Consider the following 24,364-nt stretch of genomic DNA (forward strand, 5'->3'; position numbering starts at 1 on the left):
TAATCTATACAGCAATACCCCCATGTTGATACAACTGCCTATTTTTTGTGTAAAGTCAAAGTAACTCTGAATTATGGCTATTAAGTCATATCTTATGTAAAGCTATCACCTCAAAAACGGAAATATTAGCTAAATATTCAACAAAGCTATAACTTGAATTATCGGCATTCAGATTGAAAATATTGTAACAATTGTCTGGCTTACGGCATATCAGACCAATCTTCTTCTTCTTATGTTTGTGAGGTTTTTGGATCAGTAGGATGTCCATTCACCTCTTAGACATTACAGGAATACCTTCACTGATTATTGAAAGCTTCTGGCAATATTCCTAGAAAAAAAATCTGCCGTTTGATAACAGGCAACGTGCTTCTAGTAATAATGGTGTTTTTTTCAGGATTAGTATCATCAACATATAAATAATAGCTTCCAACGCATGTGACAGAGACCAATTGATGAGACCATCAAAAGTTTAGGGGGTCTGTAATTGATGGCAGTAATTCCTCAGTCTCCTGGAATCAATATCTCCTGGGATGCAATCAAACAGAACAGTTTGAGCGTTTTCCAATGTCTGACAGCAATTTCTACATAGTGGAGTGTGGTAGATTCCCTATTTAAAAAGATCGTTGTTAAGTAAAATAGTTCCAGTTTTTAACTTATAGTAGATCTTATTAAAGTCCTTAGACTTGAGAGGAGGATACAAAAATCGCTGATAAATAATTTTTGTTCTGGATCTCACAACATCTCTGTAATTCTTTGTCCTCAAATTTCTTGCCGGAGGGATCTCTGCAGCCTTATTTGCCAAACTATCTGCCATTTCATTATATTTGATTCCTTTATGGCTAGGAATGTGAAGGAACGCAATACCACATCCCGTTGAGTACAGATAACCAATCTTGGCGTATATTTTTCAGGTCATAGTTATTATAAATGTACAAAAGTGCATATTTATATGAATCTGCCGATTTTGTAATCCAATTTATAGAGATGTCATTGTGTCCAGGAGTTGATTTTGGATTACTGAGGATAATGGCCTGCTTCATCTCTTCAATAAGGAAGGTTCTTTCAAGACAAAGTTTATGTGAGCAGGATTTTGGCAGAGCACAAAAAGGAGGTCGTCTTAGGGACTGTCTTACGATATCTTTTTTATAATGCTCTGCAAACAGTTCAGTGTTTTCTTCGTCATAAAGAATATACCTGTTATTAATAAATATATCATATTTTCTATCATCAATAGCTTTATTATAACCATTCAGTAGGCTGATATAATGGTGGACTTTTGTCAAAGCTGTTTGGTAGTCAATCTGGTAGCAAAACCAATCCCATGCTATCTTTTTTTGAATTTCTGCACATTCTTTTAAGCTTTGCTATTGCATGTTTATACTCAAGATGTGTGGTAGGTGAGGGATGTTTCTTGAATTGCTTTCTGTTTTTTTTTTTCTAGTTTCTTTTGCTGATTCACAGCCATCATCCCACCATGTCTTAAGCAGCCTCTTAAGATTTAGCTTTTTTTATTACGATATTTTTGAATGGCAGCATCAGCAGCAGCAATCAACCATTATGATAATTTTTCAACCTTTTTATCTATATCTAATAGGTTATATACCTCTGAGTAATCAAAAACGCAAGTGTATCTTGGAAAAGTGGGCCAATTTGCTTTTTTGGTATTATACTTTAGCTTTGGATTTGTGAACATAACTTGTGCTTTGCTTAATCAAGTAAGAATGAGAAAATGATCTGTTTGCAGTTCAGGGACCTTTGTAATATTAATGATTACACAAAGATACGTAGGACCAATCTGGAGATTAATTGTGGACGAATTATTATTACAAGAATCAAATGTGGTCTGGAATTTATGAAGAGTAAACGAAGAGATTAGTATCATTTATCAGAAGTTGTTCTATACTATTCCCAGCCTCATTTTCATAGGTAGTTACTTCCCATAATATACTGTGAGCATTAAAATCACCAAGTATAAGCTTTTCTCCAACTGTTTCTTTCTCAAGAATATTAAGGATATCTTTTCACCTCGTGGGCTATAAAAGGATTTGATGTTGATATGTTTACCAGTATTTAAGTTGACAGACACTCCAATCACATCTATTTCAAAATCGTGGCGAACTGTTGAACTCGGGAAATGGATAATATTATTATCTATAAGAATTGTTACACCACCACCTTTCCTAATTGTACCCCTGTCTTTACTATAGCACTAATAACCAGGCAGAGTAATCTCTTTTAGTCTATGTAGATTTATTTCTTGAAGACACACTTTATTAACCTTATTCTGTGTTACGTAATCATAAGTCCACCAGTCTGGTTGTGTTAATTGGTGTACAATTCCACTGAAGTATCTTTAAAGGGACAGAAATATTCTTAGTCATGTATTTCTGTGAGATAATGGAGAGCCTGACATTGGTTGAGGATACTAATAACCTCACTATCTGTTTGTTCAGCAACGGATTTAGAAAAATAGTGTACAGCTATTTCTTTGAGAATGGCGGTCTTAAGATGCTTTGGTATATCTATTCGGGAAATAAAGATCACTGAGATCAGGTACTGGATCAGCTTGGATAGAGAAACATGATCCTTAGCAACTATTTCAGAATTGGGCAGTACACTAGGCATGGGGGCAGTGCTCTTTTTTTGAGGCTTGGAATCAATATTTTTAGATTTGTTACTTCTTCCTGAAGGGGTGAAGTTTAAATCAGCCAGAAGAGACTTAGGGCTAGTCAATGGAGATGCCATACTACTTGCTGGGGATCTTTGTTGTGGTGTACTAATTATACTAGGGGTCCATTTCCTTGGATGTGTCTTAGTACTTTTCTTTAAAGTAGGGATGTTTTCCTTGAGAATAGCGCTGTAGGATTTTACAACTATTCCCACCGGTAGATTTTCTTTCCTGTCAATTTTTAAAACTTGTTGTCTTTCCAAATATTTTCCATGGATGTGTCTTAGTACTTTTCTTTAAAGTAGGGATGTTTTCCCTGAGAATAGTGCTGTATGATTTTACAACTATTCCCACCGGTAGGTTTTCTTTCCTGTCAGTTTTTAAAACTTGTTGTCTTTCCAAATATTTGGGGCATGCTCTTTTATCAAATGAGTTCTGATTTCCTTTACAATTGGCACACTTAGGCTTAGACCTACAGGAGTCTAAATGGCTTTGGCTAGCCAAAGAGGAACATTTTTTCTACCATTGTTGAGAAAGGTAAAATAAACAAGACACTTTTGCTCAGTACAAGTCCAGCTTCATTTGGCTTACCCAGTCGGAAGGCTTCTAGATCTGGTATTTCTTCAGCTTTGGAGTTCATTAGACCTTCTTTAAGATATAATAGTGGGATTTCAGGGGGGACATGGTAAATCGCAACTTTTTGTTGTTGTCCTTTTTGTAATGTTCATTTTAAACTAGTTGTGACATATATTTTATTGATGCAGCTAATTTCTTGGGTCTTTTCAGCGTCTTTAGCATCCAGTAACAAAACATTTAGTACTCTACCTCTTTTAATATTTGCAATAAAGTTGCATTTCAATATTTTGTAAAGGTACATCCTGATCTTTAAAATTTATTTAGTTGTGAATATCTCTGATTCGTTAGTTGGGGTGAAATGCACAGGAGGTTTTGGTAGGGGATATATTGTAGCTTGTTTCAGGTTTATTCTCAGTCCTTCTGGCTTAGGGGTAATTTCAGGTGGGGTATTGGAGATTTTATTTCTCTTTCGGCTTTGGACTAGCTGAAAATCATCATTGGAGTCTGATTGATTACTAGTACAAGGTGAAACAGCTTCAACAGCTAACATTGTGACTGTACTATCATCATGACTGGTTTCATTATCATCAGAGGGATGTAAATCCCCCCCCCCCCCTGGGGCAGACCCCCTTCCAGAAGGGGGCCAGACACATCTAGTTTTGACATTCAGTCAAGGAAGGTAAAAGGAGAATAAACTATGTATAAGGCACTATAACTTATATACAGAGCTAGAAAATACTCAACTAAAAAAGATATTAGTCAGCTTCTTCCTCCCTGTACTACAAGATTTATAAAATTTCTCTAGTACAATGATTGGAAGCACGTGTTAGAAATTTTGAAGAATTGGTAAAATATATTTCGGTAAAACTTCACATGGTAAAACATATTTCGAATCTTCAAACTGCAAGCGAATACCGTATCCGAAATTCCATTTTGAACATCATTATATCTACACGCAAAATATATCTTATTGCTCTCTAAATCCTAAATCCATAGTGCACATGGCCATTCCAAACATGCAACACCTTCCGTATCTTTTTCAACTCCTTAAGGTGCGTAAATATTTTCGGCAAATTATCAAATTTTCCAAATACAAACATATCATTGAGAACGGAGGATAAAACTCATCTATTAAAACAAAACAAAAAAAAATTCTTTAACAGCACACGAGACATGGACGCATAGGAAGGTAAAAAAAAACAAAAGAAAAAAAGACAGACTAATCGCAATTACAATTTGTTAATTTTCATAGGCTACATAAAAAATGACTTATTCATGTTAACTCATGTCTATTAAACACAAATTAAAAAGTGACTAGCCCCATACGCCCTTCACTACATAATGCAAAACTCTTGATCAAAATGCAGAAAACCTCAACAGCCAGGTACGAAAGCGAATTATTGTAAAGGTTCCTGGTTTTCTTTGGCTGCTAATGAGTTATGGATTGTCTAACTTGTGGCCAGAGGGACTTATTCTTGACATGTTTAATCCAGACAAATTGCTTAGAAAATCATTAAATGTAGTTACAAAATAACACAAATGATAACTTAATTATTTTTTAAGCAGTGAATGAATGCTTCTCCTTAGCAAAGGTGGTAGAACATCTGATACGGCCTAGAGCCGGCACCTAATCGTTCCTACTTCCCTCATGCTGTAGCCTTGAAATTCCTATCCTTTTAAAGTAACGTGGAAAGGTGTTTGAATTTTCTGAAATCTCCCTCTTATTTTTAAGGGTCCGACCAACGGGTTTCAAATGATTTAAAACAGAATACTAGGGAGCTGTGAGTTTAACTTAACCCGAGCGAATTGAAGTAATCATTGAAAGAGTAACTTGTTATCTTCCAATATTCAAACCATACTATTAAACGAAGTAATAAATCGCTTAAGGCCTATAGAGTTACTTTAACACCCCACCCTGCGTATCTTTTGCTTTGGCTGCCCCTGTCAAAATTGGACGTTTTAGGTTTGTTATGTAAAGTAATCCAAGTTTGTACCTCTCACTCATTTACTTGTCCTTCTGTACTTAGTAGGACTATTGAAGGGATTTAGATTATTTATATTCTCTAATTAATTTAACTTGCTTACTACTACTAGCTGAGTATTAAATGGAAGAAACAATAATTAAAATGCAAATACACAGACAATGGCATTGAATTATTTTTGGGAAAGTTTAGGCAGGAGGCAGGCCCCTACTTTTGCCCTATGTGTGGTGGGGGGAATGAAATTTAGTTCATTTTGTATCCGAGTGTGAAGAGCTGTCTGAGTTGCGGGAGGAATGTTTTGGACGAGTGTTGGGGAGTGAATGCTGGTTAAAGGAGCGAATGGCTGAGAGGAATGGATATGCTATTAAACAGTTGTGTAAGTTTCTTCGTTTAGCGATTAAGCATACGGAATCATGTTTGAGGAGTTAGCTTGGTAAGAGTTTATTTACCTGTGTTTCTGAATTCATAAAGTGTTTGCAAGTTTGTTTGCTTGTTTTAGTTGTTTGCAAGTTTGTTTGCTTGGTTAAGTTGTTTGTAATTAGGTGTTTGTTTAAAGTTGTATGTGTTTTGCTATGACCTGCAGGCTTTTTTGCAAATAAATCCATCTATCTATTGAAATTAAGGCATTGAATTCTTGGCAATTTTTAAAGATGTAGATAAAAAACCAATATTTAGAAAGGCACTCAAAGCCATTTATGGCCTTTAAATAAAACCGTGTCGTCATTTTAATAGTGGAATAAAGTTGGAAGGTTTGGAAGGGATGAGCTCATATGAGGGAATCTGAGACAAATCAAAAACCCTTGGTAGGTTGTAAAGAAGGAGATTTTAGATTGATTGGGATGGAAAATAAAACTGTCGTCACTTGAATTGTGGAAGGAGGTCGGAAGGTTTGTAAGGGAGGAGCTTATATGTGGAAATTTAAGGAAAATCGAAAACTCTGGTAGGGTTTAAAGAGGGGGATTTTAAATCGATTGGGATGAAGTTGGAGCGTAGTTAGTAGTTTGGCCTCAAACGGCTTGGTTCTGCAGTGAGCTGTTTTTGTTGTTAGTAGTAGTAGTAGAATATGAATGGTAAATACCTTCTTTAAAACAGTGGCTATCTCTTTTTCTAGGAGTAGTAACAGCAGAAGCAAAAAGTAAATACTCTAATTTGTATATTGTCGGAATGGTAGGCTCCATTGACAACGACTTTTGTGGAACTGACATGACTATTGGAACGGATTCGGCTCTTCATCGTATCATCGAATCGATTGATGCAATCGCTGCCACTGCTTACTCTCATCAAAGGACTTTCATTATGGAAGTAATGGGAAGACATTGCGGGTAAGTCAATAATCTTTTCTTCTGTAGTAATAAAATGAAAAAAAAGATGTTCTTAGTCTTAAACATGAGGGATGGGGCGTAGACTAAACAGAAGAAAAAACTGGGTGTTCCTTGGTGTTTAATGTTTGGAAACTGAGTTTTTGGGCAAAAATGTTCCAAATTTCTTTTTAGTTAGATGAAATCTGGGAGATAATTTCTTTTATAGGATATTGAAGGACTTTTCGATCCCCCCCCGTCTGCTGTGGGTGTTATGAAATACAAGTTGTGACAGTATTTTAGAGTCATATATTTGTATAACACATAAGATTTAGAATGGGCACTAGATGATTTCCTTAGTTAAATGAATAAATTGATGAGAATCAGTTAAGAATAAGTACTTCAGAGCTAAAAAATAGTATATGGCTTGTCAAATTAAAAGATAAGATACAAAGGTCATTAAAATATACAGTGTTTTTTTCTGGACAAGTTTTCGGTACAGAAAAGAATCTTGTATGGTTTTCCTTGAGTTTTTACTTAGACTTAGGTCTTCCCACGCCAGCTGGTCGACGATGCTACATGGGATCTCTCACCTATGACCTCTCTAATCCTGCATATGGAAGGTCTTTCATTGATTGTCTGGACATAATGACTGGCTCCACTTTGTTTGAGCATTTTTAGGATGACAAGACTTTTGACTCTGATTCTTCTTTTTTCAATTTATGTCAAAATTGTCTTTCTTTTCTGTCTTCTGCTAAAGGAAGAGCCGTACTTCTAAGAAAAAAAAGACGTCATCTTTCAGAATAAGTGAGAGATTTGCCCCAATGTAATGTTATAAAATGTACTCCGTCTGAGCAGCTTTTTTCTACTCCAACTTTATTAACTAATAACTAAATTAATTAAAAGGTTTATTGATTAACGCATTTATTATTATTAATAATTAATTGGAGTTTTATTCACAAATAAATACAAAATGAAAATACAGTTCTCTCATACCCCTTGGAAAGGGGGTATGAGCAGGAACCCCTTGTTCCATGTTCAAATGGCCAGTTAATGCAGCTTTTTTTATTTTTCTTCTTGTGAATTGGATATCTACTACTTCCGCATAAATTATACCCTGTATGCAAAATAAAATATGAGATTTTATTTCAAAAAAGCGGCTTTAACAAGCCCAAAAGCACCAAATTCGCACTTTAGTGTCAGTACAAAATTATAGAATTGCAATTAATAAAAAGTCAATCGATAAAAACTCGTAAAGTTAAAAGAGAGAAAAACAAAATTAGACAAAAGTCTATCTAGCAAGCATTAAAAAAGTACACCATCGAAAAATAAACATTGAAATTCTAAGATAAAAGTAGAGTGAGAAGGGGGGGGGGGGGTTTGGATTTAAAATTTTAACTATGTGAGGGACGAATGTTCTTCTATATCTTTAAGTAGAAACTCTTATTGAGGCTAGAAGTGCAATTTTTATCGAAGCGAAACATGAGGGGGGGGGCAAGTTTGGTGGGGGGGGGGGGTAAATGATCACTAGGGAAATGAGAATTAGTACGAGGTCTGTGTACAGCATTGTGGGCAAAACGCAAGGAAGTTTGTGCTCTCCTTTCCTTAAGGGTGACTAGATTTGCTCTCCAAAGAAGGCAAATTTAAGGTACTTTACCCTCATTGGTGATAATTCTTAGGCGCCTATTCTGAACTGCCTTTATTCTGTCTAGCAATTCATTGGAGATGGCAGGATGCCAATCAGGACAAGCGTATTCAAGGGCAGGACATAAAAAAGACAGAAAAATCCTCAAACAATGCAATTTAGGACCATTAAATTTATTAAGGGGTTTGAGGAGGGAAAATGCAGTATTTGTACGTTTTGATAAATCATTAACGTGACAATCCCATTTTAAGTCGATTGAGATGGTAAGACCTAGTAATTTCACAGTATTAACAGACATTTCAGGGGGAATAGGACTGGAGAAAGAAGGGGGAGTTCTTAGGAAACTAATTGTTAAAACTGTTGACTTTAAAGGGTTGACTCTTATATCACTAGCAACAGCTTAATCTGATATTGGCTGCAAGATGTCCATTGGGATACTTTTTAGATTTTTGAAGCATGTTTGTAAGACAGTTATATCTTCAACTAATTTCCATCTATCTGGGAAATCGACACCAAGACTGTTTATCATGGTAAGAAATAAAATTGGGCCTAAGAGGGCTCCCTGGTGTACACCATTATAAATTGGAAGGGGATCAGAGTAAACATTCAGGTATTTGATGACTTGCGTTCTATTAGAAAGGAGAGACGAAATTATTCTTATTAAATAGGGGTCAACTAGAAAGTCATTGGTTAGTTTTTTTACTAATGTATTGTGGTTAATTAAATCAAAAGCTTTTTGTAAGTCAAAAATTTTGTTTCTCGGTACAGCGTTTTGAGTAACTCAATTTTCAATTATAAATGGAATTCTCAGTTATATATGCATTTTGCGTCCATTTATAACTGTTGTTAGTCGTCTTCGTTCAAATTTGATTTTATTTTTGTTTCTGTGGTGAAATTGACATTAGATTTGTTTTTAAAAAATGGCTATCACAAATCCATAAGGGCTGAATTTGGTCTTTAGTCAATAAACACAGCTAAAAAGTAAATACAATAAGACTGATAAAAAAACAACAAAAAATTAACGTGTCTCTAAGGTAAAAAAAAAAAAAAATCGAAGCTCCCAGATTTTATAAAGGGACCTAACCAAAAAACAAAAACAAAGACGATGTAGTCTTTTGACTAAAAATTAAACAAAAAAAGGAAGTTTTTTGTGACTGAAAGTAAGGAGCGACATTCAAACTTAAAACGAACAGAAATTACTTCGATATGAAAGGGGCTGCTTCCTTATCAACGCCCCGCTCTTTACGCTAAAGTTTGACTCTTTCTCTCTACTCTTCTTTTTAAAACAGTAAAAAACTTTAGCGTAAAGACCGGGGCGTTGATGAGGAAGCAGTCCCATTCATATACGAAGTAATTTCTGTTCGTTTTAAGTTATAATGTCGCTACTTACTTTCAGTTAAAAAAACTTTTTTTTGTATTTAATTTCTGAACGTTTTTGAATCAATGCATGTTTTGAACAAAATTTGCATATTTATTTTTTTTTTGGCTAAATGGCTTTCACATAGTTTTGATTGAATGATTTTGGGAAAAAAAGGAGCGGGGGAGGAAGCCTAGTTGTCCTCCGATTTTTTGTCTACTTAAAAACGCAACTGAAACTTTTAATTTTTACGAATGTTTTTATTAGTAAAAGATATACATAACTTATAAATTAGCTTACGTATCGAACTTTTGTATTCTCATGTTTTTATTACATATATGAGGGGTTCAACCCCTTGCCAGTACCACACTCTTTATACTAAAGCTTAAATTTTGTCCCAACTCATTAAGAATGACCCCTGAATCACAAAAGAATAAATAGTTGAAATTACTAAAAATACTCTAGCATAAAGAGCGAGGTATTAGGAGGAGATAAGCCTCTCACATGCGCAATAATTTCTGTTCGTTTTAAGTTTTAATGCTGTTCCTTACTTCCAGTTGAAAAAACTTTCATATTTATTTTTTTATTGTTTTTTTTTAATAATCCTAGAAAATCCTCCGCTCCTGTCATGAAAATTTTCTTCCCCCATGACAAATTCCTAGATGGAAGGCTCCCCCAATATATCCCCCTCTTCTCAACCCCTCCTCCCAACCAAAAAATCTCCCTGAAAACGTCTGTACAGCTCCCAATAACCATTACTATGTGTAAGCACTGGTCAAAGTTTGTAACTTGTAGCCCCTCCCACGGGGACTGTGGGAAATAAGTCGTCTCCAAATACATAGTTATAAGATTTTTCGACTACGCTGAATAAAATGGCTATCTCAGAATGTTGATCCGCTGACTTTGGGAAAATAATTAGCGTGGGAGGGGCCTAGGTGCCTTCCAATTTTTTTGGTCACTTAAAAAGGGCACTAAAATTTTTTATTTCCGTTAGAATGAGCCCTCTTGCAATATTCTAGGACCACTGGGTTGACACGATCACCCCTGGAAAAAAAAATAAAAAAATAAACACGCATCCGTGATCTGCCTTCTGGCAAAAATACAAAATTCTTCATTTTTGTCAATAGGAGTTTGAAACTTCTACAATAGGGTTCGTGTGATTTTCGATTTTCGATTCTATGACTTTTAGGGGGTATTTCTCCCTATTTTCTAAAATAAGGCAAATTTTCTCAGGCTTGTAACTTTTGATGGGCAAGACTAAACTTGATGAAACCTATATATTGTAAATCAGCTTTAAAGTGCGATTCTTTTGACGTAGCTATTGGTATCAAAATTCCATTTTTTAGAGTTTTGGTTACTATTGAGCCGGATCGCTCCTTACTACTGTTCGTTACCACGAACTGTTTGATACTTACACACTGTAGTGGAAAAAGAGAAGGTTAGTCAACAAGGATGTGAATCACTGAAAGTGCTAATGGTAAACTGTGAAATGGATGCAGTAGATGAGTTAACAGGCAAATTTTGAGCGACAATGATGAAAACAGACTCATTAACATTTTTTCTATACATGAAAATAAGGACCCAACTGAAGCCAGGTTTTATTTAATGTCTGAATCTTTATGGGAAAATTTAAGGAATTTACGTCATAAGGGTTCCACGATAAGCTAAAGCTTTCTACCTTGACCTAATAATAAACCAATATACGTTGTAAATAATGTTTTTTAGGCTTGTATCTGGACATTCATGGGATTTAGGTGAAAAAGTTTTGAGCCATTTCTCGGATATCTAATGTGTACCTAATATGTATGTAAATTCAAAAGGGGGGACACGTAGAACAGGCAGAGTCAATTCAACAGGTCTTTTGCGATAATCTACTGCAAGCATTCTAAACGCTTAAAGTAGATACGAGGGTTTGCAAAACAATACTCAAAATTGAAGCCGTCTATTTAGATTAGCTTTTCACTGTTAAAAATGTTATTGAAGATTCAGTTTTTATGGGAAGTAATTGATAATTTTTTTTCATGTTTTGAAAAATTGGATATTGCATCATTGTTGTCTAATTTTGATCAGTAGATCTTCAATTTTATTTGGTAATTAATTTTAAAGAAGCTATTCTGCAAAAGATATTTTTCAAAGAAAATTAAAGAGGTAGACGAAAATAAATAAAGTAAAATTATAATCAAACCGTAAAACAAAAACTAAATAGCTATCAAAAAATACAAAAAACCAAAGATAAACAGAAATTCCAATAAATAATCTAGTCAAACTGAATACGAGCAAAAAGTGCAACTAGCAGGAGTAGGACGAAAAAATATGGTAAATCACCATAATAGTCAAGATTACTGAAACGAACTGATGAATCAAATTGATTGTTCAATATTGATCTTCATTCATATATTGATATATATTCCTGAAATACTCAAGAATTTTGGATTTATTAACATTCTAAAAGAGAAAATGGTTAAAAAAATTTTTAATAGAGTGTGCAAGACGTTTTGATCTTTAGAAGGCAAATAAGGGTGGGGGTGTTAGCCCTACAACTGTTAAATGTAATTTCTCTGCGATCTAAGTTTAACTTGATTTTTTGTTGTAATTTCAGTTCCTTTGGGTTTCGCTTATCTATTGGTGGTGATTTATATTTGCTTTAAAAGTTTGATTTATTATTTGACTATATTTTTGCTCGTCTTCGGTTTAATATAGCTCTTTACTTATTTCTAGAGTTGTTTTTTGCGGGAAAAGTTTTTTGAAATTATTTTCCGTCTGTTTTTAATTTACTTGTTTTTTTATTGGTTAATACAAGGAATATTTCAAAATAATTCTCAGTTTTCTCCTCAAGAATCAAGATTTTGACATGTGTTTTTTATTTCGACGGAAATTTTTTTTACAAATTTTAATATGCAATACATTATAGAACTTTGTTGGATGAGTAGGTGGAACATAATTCAAATAAAGAAAATGAAAATCTGTATAATCTTTTTGCTTCTATAGGGCTAAAGTTATTCTGTACCCCATAATACCATAAACATTGAGTATAGACAAGTATTAATATACTATGCACTTTAAGATGCCCAAAAAATTTCAACTTAATACCCTTATCCGTTTCAAAGATATTGCTGGCAACACCCTCAACAGCATGCCCTGAAAGCTCCAACGTAAACTCTATGCTGTTCCTAGGATATTGCACAAATGCCCTTTGGACAACCCTGGATGCAAATGGTGTCTTTTGATTTAGTTTTGTCCCCTCAACTTCTCTTGAAAGTTTTAGCTTAATACCTTAGTTCGTTCTTGAGTTATTGTATCCATGCAATTTTGACAACCTGGATGCACTCAAACTTTTGTAATTTAATTCAGTAGTAACAACAATAGTAGTAGTTTTAGTGGTAGTAGTAGTAGCAGTCGCAGTAGCAGTAGCAGTCCCAATCGCAGTAGTAGTAATAGTAGTAGTAAGTTGCACTAATATTCGAACGTAGTATTATTAGTCACAAGTAGTAATAGTAGTTGGAAGTTGTAGTTTTAGTAGTAGGAGGTAGTAGTAGTAGATAAAAGCCGTATTTTTGGTTGCTAGTTGTAGCAGTAGTCGCAAGTAGTTGTAGTTGTAGTCGCAATCCGTAGCAGCAATCGGAAATAGTAGTAGTAGTCGTAACATGTAGTAATAAACACATGTAGTATTAGTAGTCGCAAGCAGTAGTAATTGTCGCACTTTCAGCAGTAGTAGTAGCAGAAATCGTAATTAGTGGTAGTAGTAGTTTTAGTTGCAATAAAAGTTGTAATGATAATAATAGTAGTATTAGTAGTAGCCACGAGAGTTTAAAATCTGCACTTAGCCGTTCCCAAGATATTGCAGATGCGTCCTTCTGATAACCTAGATGCTTATGCTGTCTTTTAGTTTTGTTAAAAATTATCCCCGACACTCCCTGAAGTTTCTCATTGATACCCCTAGCCTCTTCAGATCCCTATATCCAGTATTCTCGCCTCTCTCAATAATGAATCCTATATATAAGTAATGGGTGAATTGTATAGTTTAAAGCTCTAGTCCTAGGGACTGTTAGGGGTCTAGTCATCAGCGGAGACATAGTTTTTAAGCGTTTTGATTATTTTGAACGAAACGGATATCTAAAAATTTTGATCAGTAGTGGGGGGGGGGCATCTAAATAAGTTGAATGCAAAGTATCTTGTTGCCCTCCAATCATATTTGATTTAAAAAGGCAACTAGAAATTTCAATCGAATGGGTCTCCTCCGGAGTTTCACGACAACTTGTTCCATTCGAAGTGGCCGGGTGAAACCAAATAACAATCAAAATGAAATGAAATGAATAATGGATAGAGCTCACTTCGCTTTTTACTTACACAGCACTGCTGTGCTGCCTATTATAAGTAGTTCGTGCTAATTGCACGATGTAAAGCTAGAAGAAATAAACGTTTTCCAGTAGAAAACCTCACTTCGCGTTTTATTTACAAAGCACTGCTGTGCTGCCTATAATAAGCAGTTCATGCTAATTGCAACGATGTAAAGCTAGAAGACATAAACGGTTTCCAGTAGAAAACCTCACTTCGCGTTTTATTTACACAGCACTGCTGTGCTGCCTATAATAAGTAGTTCGTGGTAATTGCAACGATATAAAGCTAGAAGACATAAACGGTTTCCAGTAGAAAACCTCACCGCGTTTTATTTACACATCACTGCTGTGCTGCCTATAATAAGTAGTTCAAACTAATTGCAACGATGTAAAGCTAGAAGACATAAACGGTTTCCTGTAGAAAACCTCACTTCGTGTTTTATTTACACATCACCGCTGTGCTGCCTATAATAAGTAGTTCGTGCTAATTGCAACGATGTAAAGCTATAAGACATAAACAGTTTCCAGTAGAAAACCTCACTTCGCGTTTTATTTACACATCACTGCTGTGCTGCCTATAATAAGTAGTTCGTGCTAATTGCAACGATGTAAAGCTAGAAGACATAAACGGTTTCCAGTAGAAAACCTCACCGCGTTTTATTTACACATCACTGCTGTGCTGCCTATAATAAGTAGTTCGTACTAATTGCAACGACGTAAAGCTAGAAGACATAAACGGTTTCCAGTAGAAAACCTCACCGCGTTTTATTTACACATCACTGCTGTGCTGCCTATAATAAGTAGTTCAAACTAATTGCAACGATGTAAAGCTAGAAGAAATAAACGGTTTCCTGTAGAAAACCTCACCGCGTTTTATTTACACATCACTGCTGTGCTGCCTATAATAAGTAGTTCAAACTAATTGCAACGATGTAAAGCTAGAAGACATAAACGGTTTCCTGTAGAAAACCTCACTTCGTGTTTTATTTACACATCACCGCTGTGCTGCCTATAATAAGTAATTCGTGCTAATTGCAACGACGTAAAGCTAGAAGACATAAACGGTTTCCAGTAGAAAACCTCACTTCGCGTTTTATTTACACATCACTGCTGTGCTGCCTATAATAAGTAGTTCGTACTAATTGCAACGACGTAAAGCTAGAAGACATAAACGGTTTCCAGTAGAAAACCTCACCGCGTTTTATTTACACATCACTGCTGTGCTGCCTATAATAAGTAGTTCAAACTAATTGCAACGATGTAAAGCTAGAAGACATAAACGGTTTCCTGTAGAAAACCTCACTTCGTGTTTTATTTACACATCACCGCTGTGCTGCCTATAATAAGTAATTCGTGCTAATTGCAACGACGTAAAGCTAGAAGACATAAACGGTTTCCAGTAGAAAACCTCACTTCGCGTTTTATTTACACAACACTGCTGTGCTGCCTATAATAAGTAGTTCGTGCTAATTGCAACGATGTAAAGCTAGAAGACATAAACGGTTTCCAGTAGAAAACCTCAATTCGCGTTTTATTTACACAGCACTGCTGTGCTGCCTATAATAAGTAGTTCGTGCTAATTGCAACGATGTAAAGCTAGAAGACATAAACGGTTTCCAGTAGAAAACCTCACCGCGTTTTATTTACACATCACTGCTGTGCTGCCTATAATAAGTAGTTCAAACTAATTGCAACGATGTAAAGCTAGAAGACATAAACGGTTTCCTGTAGAAAACCTCACTTCGTGTTTTATTTACACATCACCGCTGTGCTGCCTATAATAAGTAATTCGTGCTAATTGCAACGACGTAAAGCTAGAAGACATAAACGGTTTCCTGTAGAAAACCTCACTTCGCGTTTTATTTACACATCACTGCTGTGCTGCCTATAATAAGTAGTTCGTACTAATTACAACGATGTAAAGCTAGAAGACATAAACGGTTTCCAGTAAAAAACCTCACTTCGAGTTTTATTTACACATCACTGCTGTGCTGCCTATAATAAGTAGTTCGTACTAATTGCAACGATGTAAAGCTAGAAGAAATAAACGGTTTCCAGTAGAAAACCTCACTTCGCGTTTTATTTACACAGCACTGCTGTGCTGTGTATAATGTATAATATACACAGCATAATAAGTGTGCTTATGTATAATAAGTAGTTCATGCTAATTTCAACGATGTAAAGCTATAAGATATAAACGGTTTCCAGTAGAAAACCTCACTTCGCGCTTTATTTACACAGCACTGCTGTGCTGTGTATAATGTATAATATACACAGCATAATAAGTGTGCTTATGTATAATAAGTAGTTCGTACTAATTGCAACGATGTAAAGCTATAAGATATAAACGGTTTCCAGTAGAAAACCTCACTTCGCGCTTTATTTACACAGCACTGCTGTGCTGCCTATAATAAGTAGTTCATGCTACTTGCAACGATGTAAAGCTGTAAGACATAAACGGTTTCCAGTAGAAAACCTCACTTCGCGCTTTATTTACACAGCACTGCTGTGCTGCCTATAATAAGTAGTTCATGCTACTTGCAACGATGTAAAGCTGTAAGACATAAACGGTTTCCAGTAGAAAACCTCACTTCGCGCTTTATTTACACAGCACTGCTGTGCTGCCTATAATAAGTAGTTCATGCTACTTGCAACGATGTAAAGCTGTAAGACATAAACGGTTTCCAGTAGAAAACCTCACTTCGCGCTTTATTTACACAGCACTGCTGTGCTGCCTATAATAAGTAGTTCATGCTAATTGCAACGATGTAAAGCTAGAAGACATAAACGGTTTCCAGTAGAAAACCTCACTTCGCGTTTTATTTACACAGCACTGCTGTGCTGCCTATAATAAGTAGTTCATGCTAATTGCAACGATGTAAAGCTAGAAGACATAAACGGTTTCCAGTAGAAAACCTCACTTCGTGTTTTATTTACACAGCACTGCTGTGCTGCCTATAATAAGTAGTTCGTGCTAATTGCAACGATGTAAAGCTATAAGACATAAACAGTTTCCAGTAGAAAACCTCACTTCGCGTTTTATTTACACATCACTGCTGTGCTGCCTATAATAAGTAGTTTTTGCTAATTGCAACGATGTAAAGCTAGAAGACATAAACGTTTTCCAGTAGAAAACCTGAAAATGTCCCGTCAGTTTAGAGACGCATGAGAAATATATATCTGAGGAGACCACCGTTGTGGGGTGGAGTTTTCAAAACTGCTAAACAAGGAAATTTTGTTAAGATTTACAGACTAATTGAGAAATCGTAAGCAGTTATAAGCTTAACAGTCGAAACAGTCAAAGTTAATTCCTAAGTAAATAAAATGCTGCAAAACAGATTGGCCTATTCAATCTTTTAGGATTTGTTAGAGTGGGATTTAATTCTGAGATGGAGACAAATTTACATAGCATCTTTTGGATTTCTGCCGTTACAATTTTTAACTAGATTATTGTTCAAATTAAATAGAACCCCCTACATTAGGATGGGATAGAGAATCAATGGTCACCAAAGAAAACTTTGGGTCTTTTCTAAAATAGGCTTTGTTCTTCGTAAAATTTTTCTGAAACACGTGAGAAAGATAAAAAACGTGTACGAATACTTTTATGGAAAAGGAATTCAGGGTAAAAGAAAATTTAATAGAAAACGGTAAAATCTTGTTGAACGTATTCCACAAAATTAAAATAAACAAAGACAAAAGCTTTATGAGCATAACTGGAATTCATACCACCTGACAAATTATATTTAAACTACTTTCATATATTGATGTTTATTTCTTTCAATCTATATTTTCCCCTGAAGAAAATTCAAAACGTCAATGGTAAATTTGGAGACAGAATCTCCGTTTACTCACTATGGGTATTGGCTATTGTATGAAACTTCAGTTTTTTGGAGTTATGTTAACATTCTATACATAAATGGTCTAGCAGAATAATCTCTCTAAAGTATGAAGTCTATTTTAGAGGAGGCCTATAACTGACCCATAAATCTAACCTTCAGCTTGCTGCCGCCATTGGTGTCTTCCCTTTTTAAGACCTCATTTTTTCATTTTTTCGCCTGATCTGTTAAGCATGCTTTTTTGTCCCTCAAAACCATACCATAATTTCTTAGAGGCTTGCATAATTTCTTATATGTTTCTTGTCAAGTCAATCAAATCGGAAAGATACGAACAAATTTTTCTTTTTTTGGTATTTTGGCAGGAATTCAGTGAACTACCATGTGCCTAACAAAAATTTTCTTTTTAAACTAGCTACGAAAACAGTTCAATTTGTCCTATCGGCTGAACTAAAGATTATAATAACAAAATTTGTACTATGGTACATTCAAAGAATTTTCATTAATTCGGTTTTCAGAGTTACTACCAGTCTTAACTATATTCAGTCCCTCTCCTAATGCTTGTATATATCCCTATTTTATATATATATATATATATATATATATATATATATATATATATATATATATATATACATAAATGTTATTATGTGTATTATCAGTATTTGTGGTATGATTAATTTGTGCCTATAACCAGTATTTATTTATTTTTTTCTGTTCATGGCACGCCCTTAAGACAACTTACCTTTGCAAGTTCATGGGCAGGCTAGAAGATTTATTTGAACGACTCTATTCTCCATGAATTATACATATATATGCATTTAAGTTTCATTTTATTAATAAAACTAAATAAACTTAATGTGGCAAACAAGTTTCACACACCTAGTTTAGATACATCATAGACTTGTTCATATATTTAGCAAACTTCTTAAGTACCGGTCAAGATTTCACCTATTCTACAGTCCTAGGACTCATAGACTGTAGAATTGGACTTTTAGCCTGCCATTAAATCTTCTAGCCTACCCACTTAATCTTCTAGCCTGCCCATGTTCTTGCAAAGGCCAGTTGTGTTATGGGCGTGCCAGGAACAGAAAAGAAATAAGATAAATACTGGTTATAATCACAATTCAATTGCACCACAAATACTGATAATACAGATACACAAATATATATATATATATATATATATATATATATATATATATATATATATATATATATATATATATATATATATATATATATATATATATACTAAAACAAGAGGGCCCATTATTACTATTGATGCAAAAGAGTGATTTCCCTTTTTGTTTCAATTTTTCTTTTTTGTTTCATCAAGTTTCTTCCACGGGATTGGTTTGAAGGTGTTGATTCCTACGCTGAAGCTTTCATTTAGATTTGACATCAATTTGAGGTTTTTCAGACTATCCTTCGACATTGCCACATTCTGTTTTTGCAATAAACTTTTGCCATAAGGATTCATCGAAATCATGGTGGCTACGATTCCTGAACCAGCTTCAAATCGTATTTTTCTTCTCATTTAACAGTTCTTTTTATCAAAATTTTTTTTAATTTGTCAGTTTCTAAGGGTCTAACTTCGTTCTTTGCTAAATTTCTCAGCAAACCATTCTTACAAATGTTGACATATTGAAACCAATTGAAAAAATTGAACCCAAAAGGTTCCGCACGGGAAATTGCACCCCGAAAATTACACCCCGTAACAGTTGTCATTCAGACACACGAAAATAGAACCATATTTAAGAATTTTCACGAGTTCAATCTTTGGTCCGTGCTGTTCTCTACAGCTGCTATTTTCAGTGTGTTCAATTATTCATAGTATACAGACTTTCATGGTGGTAATGAGTGTTTTGTTGCTTTAGTTCTTCACTTTCCTTGTTTTGCCTCTTCCTAATGTTGTTTTTTCCCCTTGTTTGGTTGCTTGTGATGCTTAAAGCTGTTTCTTAGTGTAGTAACACCAAAGCGCCCTTCACATTTATTTATGATATCCCTAATGTCTTTTAATTCCTATAGCATTGTTTACTATGTTTTCGTAGTTGTTGAGCCTTGTATGAAGGCAAAAGTTAAATTTGTGCGTGATTATCTAATTCGTAGAACTAAAACAATTTACACGTTCCCTTTGAATAAACTTACAGATCTCTTTTGCTTCCATTGGCAATAGAGCTTAACGGTTATCTATCATGTCGCATATCATTTCTGGAATCGTGAGAAAACGATCTACAGATAGCGGCTAATGCAACTGAATCACGAAGGAAGATTCTTTGAATGTTTGTATTTTCGAAATGATTCGACTTGAAAGGTCATCGCTTTCGCGTTAAATCCAATATCACCAGATGCTTTAGTATTCCTTTCTACTGAGCTGTTATTCAAAAACTTCTCCATTTTCAAACGTCTAGTTGCCTTTGTTCTTAGACCCTTTTTCTTTGGCCAATTTTTGCATTGTTTCTTCAACTTCATCTGGCCATAAATCTCCCGAAAAATGTGAAAGGCCCGTGGGAAGACTTACATTGTCGTCAGCGGTTTTTATGGCACTTGGTATTAGCCAAGTGAAAAATAGCAATCGCAAATTCTGTGTCTGTCTGTCGGTCTGTCTGTCGGTCCCGGTTTTGCTACTTTAGGCACTTCCAGGCAAGCTAGGACGATGAAATTTGGCAGGCGTATCAGGGACCGGCCAGATTAAATTAGAAACAGTCGTTTCCCCGATTTGACCATCTGGGGGGAATGGGGGGGCCCGTTAATTCGGAAAAAATAGAAAAATTGAAGTATTTTTAACTTGCGAACAGTTGATCAGATGATAATGAAATTTGATGTTTGGAATGATATCGTGTCCCATAGCTGTTATTTTAAATCCCGACAAAATCTGGTGATAGTGGGGGGGGGGAGTTGGGAGGGGGAAACCAAAAATCTTGGAAAACACTTAGAGTGGAGGGATCGGGATGAAACTTGGTGGGAAAAATAAGCACAAGACCTAGATACATGATTGAAATAAGCGGAACGGATCCGCTCTCTTTGGGGTAGTTGGGGGGGGGGGGTAATTCTGAAAAATAAAAAAATGAGGTATTTTTAACTTACGAACGGGTGATCGAATCTCGATGAAATTTGATATTTAGAAGGACCTCGTAACTTAAATCTCTTATTTTAAATCTCAACCGGATCCAGCATAATTGGGGGGGGGGCAGTTGGGGGGAACCGGAAATCTGAGAAAATACTTAAAGCGGTGAGATCATGATGAAACTGGATGGGAAGAATAAAACCTGTCTAAGATACATGACTGACATAACTGGACCGGGTCTGCTCTCTTTTGGGTAGTTGGGGGGGGGGGGTTAATTCTGAAAAACTAAAAAAATGAGGTATTTTTAACTTACGAACGGGTGATCGGATCTCAATGAAATTTGATATTTAGAAGGATATCGTGTCTCAGAGCTCTTATTTTAAATTCTGAACAGATCTGGTGATATTGGGTGGGGGAGTTTGGAGGGGGAAACTTAAAACTTGGAAAACACTTAGAGTGGAGGGATCGGGATGAAACTTGGTGGGAAAAATAAGCACAAGTCCTAGATACATGATTGACATAACTGGAACGGATCCTTGCACTTTGGGGTAGTTGGGGGGGGGGATTAATTTTGAAAAATTAGAAAAAATGAGGTATTTTTAACTTACGAACGGGTGATCGGATCTCAATGAAATTTGATATTTAGAAGGATATCGTGTCTCAGAGCTCTTATTTTAAATTCCGACCGGATCTGGTGACATTGGTGGGGGGGTTGGGAGGAGGAAACCTAAAACTTGGAAAACACTTAGAGTGAAGGGATCGGGATGAAACTTGTTGGGGAAAATAAGCACAAGTTCTAGATACATGATTGACATAACTGGAACGGATCCGCTCTCTTTGGGGTAGTTTGGGGGGAGGGTAATTCTGAAAAATTAGAAAAAATGAGGTATTTTTAACTTACGAACGGGTGATCGGATCTCAATTAAATTTGATATTTAGAAGGATATCGTGTCTCACAGCTCTTATTTTAAGTCGCGACCGGATCTGGTGACATTAGGGGGAGTTTGGGGTGAGGGAACCTAAAATGATGGAAAACGCTTAGATTGGAGGGATCGGGATAAAACTTGGTGGGAAAAATAAGCAGAAGCCTTAGATACGTGATTTACATAATTGGAACGGATCCGATCTATTGGGGGGGGAGGGGTAATTCTGAAAAATTAGAAAAAATGACATATTTTCAACTTACGAAGGAGTTATCGGATCTTAATGAAATTTCATATTTAGAAGGACCTCGTAACTGAGATCTCTTATTTTGAATCTCAACTGGATCCAGCCGAATTTTTTGGGGAGGGCAGTTGGGGGACCGGAAATCTTTGAAAATACTTAAAGCGGTGAGATCAGGATGAAACTGGATGGGAAGAATAAAAACCTGTCTAAGATACGTGACTGACATAACCGGACCAGACCTGCTCTCTTTGGTGGAGTTGGGGGGGGGGGTAATTTTGAAAATTGAGGTATTTGTAACTTACGAAAGGGTGACCAGATCTTAATGAAATTTGATATTTAGAAGGATATTGTGCTTTAAAGCTCTAATTTTAAATTCCGACCAGATCCTGTGACATTTGGGGGATTGGAGGGGGAAACCGGAGTTCTTGGAAAACGTGAAAATTCGGGTATTTTTATGTTAAGAATAGGTGATGGGATCCTAATGAAATTTGATATTTAGAAGGAATTCATGTCTCAGAGCTCTTATTTTAAATCCCGACAAGATATTTTGACATTGGCAGGAGTTGGAGGGGGAAATATTGGAAAACACTTTGAGTGGAGGAATCGGGATGAAGCTTGATAGATAGAGTAAGCAAATGTCCTTGATACGTGATTGACGGAACCATACTGGATTCCCTCTCTTTGGGGGAGTTGGGGGGAAGGGTTCAGTGATTTGGCGTGTTTTGTGCTTCTTGACGTGCTAGGACGATGACAATTTGTAGGCGTGTCATGGAGCTGCCCAAATTGACTTGATAAAGTCGTTTTCCCAGATTCGACCATCTGGGGGGCTAAAGGGAGAGGAAAAATTAGAAAAAATTAGGTATTTATAACATACGAGTGGGTGATCGGATCTTAATGAATTTTGATATTTAGAGGGACATCGTGACTCAGAGCTCTTATTTTAAATCCAGACCGGCATTAAGCCTCTTATTTTCCTTTTAAATCAATCTATTGATTCATAGAATTTTTTAGAGCTCATACCAGATGATCTCTTGGCTCTTAGCTCTTCATGCCTCGTCACAAGTGCCATATGAGCTCTTAGCTCTTGTTTTCGAATGTCTTTATAGTCAAAAATAACTCACTTGTTGATTCCTCTATCTAAAATCTTTTTATACCATCCTGGGAGTTTTTTGTCATCAGGGATTGTTGTTTAGGTGGATGAAAACCAAAAATATAGCCCTCTTAATATTTATTTGGATGACTAGCCTAGATATGTGCTGTAGTGAAACCATTTCTTTTAACGTATTCAAAGTATCTAAGTAAAATTTCTTGGCAAACATGGGTTTTCAGTTTTTTAGGTCTGAAAAAGGAAAGAAATCTAAATACACTATACACACTCTTCTTATATTTGGCTCGGATGAATCAGAGCCATGTTTCTAAGCGTTCATTCCAAAGAAACTCACATTATCACCATCAATTCTTTGAAAGGCAAATAAAACTTTTATATATATGTTATATGGAATATGGTGTATGGAAGTGATTCAGGTGAATCCCCATGCTTCCTAAAAATCTATTTATCATTTCAGGTCCAACTTGAACAGCCTGACTGGCCAAAAACACAGCACAAATGAAAGCTTTTCCAGCTCCTTCTTTTTGCTTTTTAATGAAACTATTTATCCTAGTTTCAAGGAAAGTATTCAACTCTGTTTTTGATAATTTTCCAGCAGTAAATTGATTTTTTTTTTTTAATCTTAAACAGTCCCGAACGTGGGTACGTATGCCCAAATGGGTTCAAAATAAAGAACAAAAACCTTATGTATTTTACGACTAAAATCCATGCATTCAATCCTTGGCTCATTAGTACAAATGAATTTTTCACAAATGTTGTTGAAGAGTGAGAGTTTATTTTGGGTAGTGTAATTATATTTTGTTTACTTTGATCGAAACGGGATGGATAATAGACATTTGTTTTCAAAACTATAGTAGAATGAATTCCTGGGAATAGAGCAACTCTACGTCCCAGTACAAAAGCTTCGACAGTGCATCAAAAACATACTTACGCTCACAGGAATAGCCCGGTGACTGCATTGTTGAATTGACTTTTTGCTCAAGTACTTCACTTAGCTTGATGGAGTATTTGTCGACTTAGAATGTTTTCCTGTTGCAGAGTGGAGCTTTTTCAAACATTTACCAAACGGCGCATTACTAAATAAACGTCGGTATTACTAAAATAATATAATTGAAACTAGCATTTTTATACAAAAAAAATAAACGAAAATTTTTTGGGTCTTTCAAAAAATAATGAACTTCCGGATTATTCGCTAGATTATTTTCAGAGAGTTCACTCACAAAGTTCATCCAAAGTCGTGATGCAAATTTTCTTCTTTGATCATGCTCAAAAGCTAAACAAATTTCCAATGAATTTTGCAAAGCCTTTCATGTCTTCTAATTG

General features: G+C 35.5%; 1 protein-coding gene and 1 long non-coding RNA gene across 2 annotated transcripts in view; one reads left to right on the forward strand and one right to left on the reverse strand.

The window, feature by feature from the left end:
- The window catches only part of LOC136033693 (uncharacterized), a 31,698-nt gene extending 26,880 nt beyond the window's left edge, over window positions 1-4,818 (reverse strand). The window contains exon 1 of the long non-coding RNA XR_010618997.1: window positions 3,989-4,818. This is a non-coding gene — a long non-coding RNA (uncharacterized LOC136033693). The remainder of the gene's footprint in view (window positions 1-3,988) is intronic.
- LOC136033690 (ATP-dependent 6-phosphofructokinase-like) overlaps window positions 1-24,364 on the forward strand; it is a 171,165-nt gene that overhangs the window by 76,982 nt on the left and 69,819 nt on the right. Inside the window, exon 5 of the mRNA XM_065714537.1 lies at window positions 6,338-6,548. Within this exon, the coding sequence (XP_065570609.1) occupies window positions 6,338-6,548 (211 nt within the window). The remainder of the gene's footprint in view (window positions 1-6,337; window positions 6,549-24,364) is intronic.

This window comes from Artemia franciscana, chromosome 12 (assembly GCF_032884065.1).
Source record: "Artemia franciscana chromosome 12, ASM3288406v1, whole genome shotgun sequence".
NCBI lineage: Eukaryota > Metazoa > Arthropoda > Branchiopoda > Anostraca > Artemiidae > Artemia > Artemia franciscana.